We start from the raw sequence: 6,869 nt of genomic DNA, 5'->3' as shown, positions 1-6,869 counted from the left end.
CATGTGATTTGTTTCTAGTGATACGCACGTACGCGATAATAGAAGTGACGGGCTTCTCAATGGAGCACATGTCACGTCTGCTGGCCGTCGAGGGCAAGATCGAGTCTGCGCCGAAGAACTTCTCAGTATACGTACGTATATGCTTACTCACTTTTATGCTATTGATCATAAAGAGTTATAGAAGAAGCAGTACAAATAGCAAGCACCATCCCTTTCACAAGCTGGGCCTCCTTTTCTTTTTTTATAGCGGTATATTTATTTTTTTAAAGAACAGAAAATATATTAAAAAATATTAAATTCCAGGGCCTCCACGGCGAGATGGACACCGACCCGCATCTGTTCGGTAACTATCAATACGATGCAAACAGCACCGCCATACAGTACTTCCCAGTTCAGTATCCTAAGACGACAGACATCGGAGGCGTGGCCTACCCGGTCGCCTACGACACGGTGGAGCTGCGGGTGGAGAGTAACCACGGCAACCCCACCTACACCTGCGTGTACAGGTTCCGGGTGCACGGCAACCCGCTCTCCGACATCCGCCGCGCCACCGAGGACAGCATCAAGGACAGCGAGACGTAGCACACACTCACACTATTCCTAAAACAACTCAGGTGCCACGGAATGGAACTCTGTGACAGTCAATATCGTCCAAACAAATTGTGTTCAAATGAGGATAGTAATCATTCCTAGGCTTATTCAGTGTAGTGTAAAGTGGCCTTATCTATATAAATTTCTTAATATTTATAGTACAAAAACTGTTGACTTTGTTAAGGATGTACTAAGTAAGTTATGGACGACCGTGTGCTTCGACCAGTGACGTTTTCATTATCTCTGATACCGCACAATGCCCGCAATACGCTTAGTTGTTCTGAATACTTTTTAACTGTATTTATATGTAGTTTGTTAGTTTACTTTTAAGTTTTTAATTAAGGTTTTGATTTTATAACTAGATATATCATTTTAATTGTTGATTTGGAAACGGTGTGATCTAACACTAGTATACTGAATTTGATTTAGGTATCTATTGTAAAATACTACGCTAATAAAATATGACCTTTTCATATTAACTCAAAGCCTAACTAAACTTAATCAGTAGGTAAAACAATGAACTGTTGCAATTATCTTTAAATATGATTAAGGCGTAGTATAAAACTAGGATATATTTATTTGGTAGCTACTAGTATTAAATACTTGACTACGTGTTCAGGCATCATGTTTCTAAAGCGACGTTTTTTATCGAGATATAGGTTTAGTAAAGGAGCTAGTCCACTTAGGTTTAATAAATTCTATGCCAATATAAATTAAGTGTTTAGTTTGTCTCAAAATCTAATTTAACGAGTGGTGGAGTTGTCATCCCTACTAACGTTTTGAGAATCTTATTAGATGTTAGGTTAGTATGTAAATACATTTAGTAGCACTGCTTGTTAACGGTTTTCTTTAAAATCGCTCTGTTATTACGTCACAGCTAAAAGTACCCAAAGCTACTTAGATGTGATAGCGACGCCATGCCAATTTGTCTAGCATTCGTATCGCGATTCACGTATAGCATAGTAGCAAAAATAAGGTGTAAATAATATGACGTTGTAACGAATGAAATACATCATATTGTCGATTTATGTGATAAGACGTTTGTTTGTTCAATAACATTAAAATCACCTCAAGTCTCGATAACAGTTAGTCAGTAAGTTATGATAGAAACCAATATCTTCCTCTCTCTTCAATAAGCTCCCTACAAAATATTGTATAACACTAAGAATTAGCATGCCCGCACGTTTTTAGTTTGAATAATAATAATGTTTTTTTAAAGTTACCACTAACATAATCCATTGAATTGTAAAACATTTAATGGTCTAAATTTGTAAAGCAAATGTTATATCTACCAAAAATTTGTAAGTAAAGTAAATCATGTCAATTATTCGGATACCACTTACTACATTCTCTTTACACATTTATTTTACATTGAAAAAGTTCAATGTAATTTACATTTAAGATTTTAACACAGAAATTACTATCAATAAAGTACAATAATATCCTTATCGAAATTGTATTTTATGACAATAATATACTCTATCTTAGAAAATATATTGTATGTACTGTTTCTCAGAACACAGAACCAATATTTTATGAATTTTGACACAGTTTTATGTCGTTAATTTTGTAATACGTTTTAAACTAACCGATTTATGATATTGCTAATTATGTGAAAGTATTTGTGATGTTCGAAATAAAAGTCGTATTAAAAACTCATGTTCTTTTACTTTGTGCTTGTTTTGATTTACACACCTACATCGAGCTTTTTTTCTACGTATACAAAAAGGCCAGATGCTAACCGTAAGTTATGTTTCATATTATATCATTATAACCGAATACTGAAGTGATTTGTAACGGGTTGATTAGTCTCATGCTGTCTGGCGTAGAGATAAACATTTCAGTGAGACGTAAAACGCATTTCATTACTGTAATATCAAATACTACGCAACCGTACTTGATTTTTATGAACTATCTTTTCATTTGTATTCTAGCGGTACATCCATACTGACAGAAACCAATACCTATCTTAATATTATGTACCTACCTAGACGAACTGCCTACAACTTCGGATTATACTAAAACACTGGAATCAAGACTAAGTTTTGTTTAGTTACTTCAACTTCATCATAGTTTAGTCACCTGAAACGCCAACTCCGTGAAAATTAATTACGTTACTAACGGTGTGCCCTGTTACGATCCTGGTTACATGCAGCTTTCAAAATTAGATCTGTGTAGGCAGTTCTCATTGTTTGCCTAGTACCACTGTCCAGTAAGGTAAACGTGAATAGTGTTGACCCGAGGGTGTGGTCCATGGTCACTTTTATTAGGTGTGTACCTAACGTAATGAGCGATTTCTCATGAGCGGCTTCCCTACTACGTAAGATGGCCGCCGTCTGGCGTCCGGCTATTTCTGTTTGGGTGCTCCCAAGTTCGATCTATTTTCGTACTTGGGTCAATGTCGGTCGTTGCGCTCAGATAACGGACTTGCGACCGACTTGTTTACATACAGGGTTGTATAAAGAAAAGACAGGTAAATTTTTCAGATTTTTTTTGTATTTTTATCATTTTTTATAATTTATAAATGACCTAGTAAGAAAGTAGTCTTATCCGTTTCAGCACATACAATCATCATTCATGAGATTACAAAAGATCCTTTGGCGAGTGCAGTACCGAGGCCGGCGGTCGAGGCGCGCCCGCGGCGCCGCGCTCCGTCCTGCCGTCACTATTACGATTTAATTACAATAATATCTTACGTACAATTAAATTAACGGAGATTACAAGCCTGAATTGAGCAGCCGGCCGCGGGACCGGCCGGGCCGCGGGCTGCTGTCGGCAGCGTGTCGCGGCTCGCTTAGAAGCACTTCCTGTGCACGATGGAGGGGCCAGACTCGTCGTACTCCTGTTTCGAGATCCACATCTGCTGGAAGGTCGAGAGGGACGCGAGGATCGATCCACCGATCCATACAGAGTACTTCCTCTCTGGGGGCGCGATGATTTTGATCTTCATTGTGGATGGGGCCAGGGCTGTGATTTCCTTCTGCATACGGTCAGCGATGCCAGGGTACATGGTAGTACCACCAGACAGAACTGTGTTGGCGTACAGGTCCTTACGGATGTCGACGTCGCACTTCATGATCGAGTTGTAGGTGGTCTCGTGGATGCCGCAAGCTTCCATACCCAGGAATGAGGGCTGGAAGAGAGCTTCAGGGCAACGGAATCGTTCGTTACCGATGGTGATGACTTGTCCGTCGGGAAGTTCGTAGGACTTCTCCAGGGAGCTGCTGGAGGCGGCGGTGGCCATCTCCTGCTCGAAGTCGAGCGCGACGTAGCAGAGCTTCTCCTTGATGTCGCGCACGATCTCACGCTCGGCGGTGGTGGTGAACGAGTAGCCGCGCTCGGTGAGGATCTTCATCAGGTAGTCTGTGAGGTCGCGACCGGCCAAGTCCAGACGCAGGATGGCGTGCGGCAGCGCGTAGCCCTCGTAGATGGGCACCGTGTGCGAGACACCGTCGCCGGAGTCCAGCACGATACCGGTGGTACGACCGGAGGCGTACAGCGAGAGCACGGCCTGGATGGCGACGTACATGGCGGGCGTGTTGAACGTCTCGAACATGATCTGTGTCATCTTCTCTCTGCGAAACAAAGGGCACGGTCAGACTCAGAGTATGTTGCTGCAGTGTTAGCAAGGACTAACACTAGGGGCTGGAGAATGCAGACACAGTAGGGTGTCGGGACCTACCTGTTGGCCTTGGGGTTGAGCGGGGCCTCGGTGAGCAGCACGGGGTGCTCCTCGGGGGCCACACGCAGCTCATTGTAGAAGGTGTGGTGCCAGATCTTCTCCATGTCGTCCCAGTTGGTGACGATGCCGTGCTCGATGGGGTACTTGAGCGTGAGGATACCTCTCTTGCTCTGGGCCTCGTCTCCTACGTACGAGTCCTTCTGTCCCATGCCGACCATGACGCCCTGGTGGCGCGGCCTGCCCACAATCGAGGGGAACACGGCGCGGGGCGCGTCGTCTCCCGCGAACCCGGCCTTGCACATACCGGAGCCATTGTCTACTACCAACGCAGCAACTTCCTCGTCGCACATTTTGAATTAGTCTGAAATTCATAAAAATAAATTGTTAGTTAAATTTTTCATACAATTTCGCTATTCAACTGTTACAACTAGAATAAGGACGACTCAGAGAATCGCATGACTACCATAAACAGAAACTGCTGTGGGTAGAAGACCCACACGCAACCATCACGGGACAATGCTAAGTGGGCGTCAGTGTCGCAAATTGAAACCAAATAAGGAGAGATGTATGCAATAGGCAGTGCGGCAAAAAAACGTGGCACATGACGCGGCATGACCACATTTCTCAGAATCGGGCTGCTCTTACTGACCGAGAAAGTCGTTCACGAGATGAGTTACTTTCTAATTGGATTGAAAACCGTTTAAGTTTAAATTTAAACTATGGTAAGTGCCAGTAAGAGATAGAGGGCGACCACGCCCTACCGCAACCGGCTATCCCAGACTCCCGGCCGGTGCGGCATCACGCGGCCCAACCCTAACGACGTGTCACTGACCCGCACACACTAACAAGGTTGCACTATTTCCTCACGCCACAAAATCACTAAACATCACAAAAAATGGAGTACCACATCTGTATCAACTTACTTTTAATTTAAATAGTCCTATTAAATAAATAAATTAACTCGCTATTGCACAGCCTCGGTAATGCTGCACAACACCACTGCTCGAGCTCACTTCGTGGAATGTCGGCGAGCGCGGCAGGCAGAGTATATAAATGAGGCTGGTTATCGGGGCGCCCCTACCCCGCTGCGCCGACTTCTCCACCAATCGCACAGTACGGCACAATACATGAGTTTTCGTGGCCATATATGGTATTCCGCTGCAGGGAGCCTGCGCGAGGCCCCCGCACCCCGCGCATCCCCGCCGCTGATAGCGCGCCACTTGATAACGACGAGATCTCAAGGAACGCTCACATTGAACATTTAGCGATCAGACAGACGCTTCATACAGTATCGCAAACACATTTAACATACTACTTACTAGTATTTAATGCAGTTAGTACAGATGATAACTCGTTTTCTAAAGATAATGATAACGAAAGTTCCACCATAGGTTGTATTGGCAGGATTCCAAAAAAAACAACCACGCACGTTACACACTGCAGATGCAGATAGCGAATTGTGCAAACACTTAACACAGTAGCAATCCTAAGTTCGATAGTGACAGATGTTCTGATACAGTTGTCAACTATTGTATTTTGCAAAATTATATTACATTTTAGCAAGAAAATGTTACGCTAATGCTATATCTATGCTATAATTTTGCAAAGCACAATTTTGGACGTGAACTTATATTAAACGATGAAATATATATTAAATAGATATCACTTACCAGTAATAAACGCGATAGAGATGAGACAATAACCGCAGCGTTCGCGAACCGTGAGAAATGAATGCCGGCTGGTTTCTTTCTGTTGCTCGCTCGCTCGTGGAGGTCGGTCGATCTGCTTCACTAGAATACGCCGTACGCCGGCGCCCCGCGACTTCAATCGACTCGCCCAATGGACCTCTGTAGGTGCCAAATAATATAAATTTTCCTACTAATTACGCCGCGATAACTAACAAAACGACCTACAAAATGCGCCCGCTGACAGACCTTACTGACAAATGTCAAGCAATTGTTACTATTCGAAAAAGGAATGTAATTATTTTTTCCGTAGAAATGGACTCGCCCAAGTTCCCCGCTTGCCGCAACCGATGGCCTTACCATATATGGGAATCGGTAAAATCCTGAGCTCTGATTGGTGGGCTGCGGCAACGGTCGTTGTACGACGTACGTACATGGCGTTCACAAACACGAGTACAAAGTTTTGTTTGTGTTTGTGTTTAGTAGCGAAACGATTCCATTCAATATCGTTTGCAAGGCGGCATTAAAATGAACCAAGTTATGAAGGTTGTCTTTGCAAAGTCATTTCTAGTAATTTTGCGTGTATTTGTGTTAGTCATGTTGTAGAAAATTTGTCCGTCTTTATTCCTAAATATTCCTTATTACCTGTAGGTGCCTAGGTAAGTACTTGGTTACTTAGTTAATTTTTGAGCAGCTTAATATTTTTCACCTAGGTAGGTATTTACATTTCTCGTTTCGATTACTTGCCACTGGCAGAAGTAAAACCAAATAGATACTATAAGTGATGGTTTGCTCCAGATGTATCCACTATTACCTACTGATATTAGATCAATAACTAGGTGGAAACGAAATAAGGGCCGTAACCGTAGGAACAGTAGCGCTATGAACCTAAGGCAGGTATAGTATGTAAA

General features: G+C 43.0%; 2 protein-coding genes across 3 annotated transcripts; one reads left to right on the top strand and one right to left on the bottom strand.

Moving 5' to 3' along the window:
* Positions 1-18: 18 nt before the first annotated feature.
* Positions 19-2,260, top strand: LOC113507352 (SUN domain-containing protein 1-like; the record flags this gene model as incomplete). The annotated part of the gene is given in 2 exon segments (XM_026890213.1): positions 19-131; positions 304-2,260. Coding segments are annotated over 2 exon segments (392 nt in total), but the record flags the coding sequence as incomplete, so codon positions are not given.
* An 807-nt stretch (positions 2,261-3,067) lies between these two features.
* Positions 3,068-6,108, bottom strand: LOC113507353 (actin-5C). Of its 2 annotated transcripts, none has more exons than XM_026890215.1 (3): positions 5,944-6,108; positions 4,274-4,634; positions 3,068-4,166 (listed from the first exon to the last, which is right to left on the bottom strand). In XM_026890215.1, the coding sequence occupies exons 2-3, from the start codon at positions 4,621-4,623 to the stop codon at positions 3,386-3,388; spliced, it is 1,131 nt and encodes a 376-aa protein (XP_026746016.1). In that variant the 5' UTR covers positions 4,624-4,634; positions 5,944-6,108; the 3' UTR covers positions 3,068-3,385. The 2 variants fall into 2 exon arrangements, with proteins under 2 accessions (XP_026746016.1, XP_026746015.1); XM_026890214.1 differs by lacking the exon at positions 5,944-6,108 and adding an exon at positions 5,197-5,300.
* Positions 6,109-6,869: the final 761 nt, after the last annotated feature.

The sequence above is a fragment of the Trichoplusia ni genome, unplaced genomic scaffold (genome assembly GCF_003590095.1).
Source record: "Trichoplusia ni isolate ovarian cell line Hi5 unplaced genomic scaffold, tn1 tig00001773, whole genome shotgun sequence".
NCBI lineage: Eukaryota > Metazoa > Arthropoda > Insecta > Lepidoptera > Noctuidae > Trichoplusia > Trichoplusia ni.
This window is presented reverse-complemented; position numbering and strand designations above follow the sequence as displayed.

Bases quoted from the DNA above. Each gene is read 5' to 3' on its own strand.
- LOC113507353 (XM_026890215.1), bottom strand. From the start codon at position 4,623: ATGTGCGACGAGGAAGTTGCTGCGTTGGTAGTAGACAATGGCTCCGGT. The intron at 4,167-4,273 runs GTAGGTCCCGAC...TTTGTTTCGCAG, and splicing joins CTCAACCCCAAGGCCAACAG to AGAGAAGATGACACAGATCA.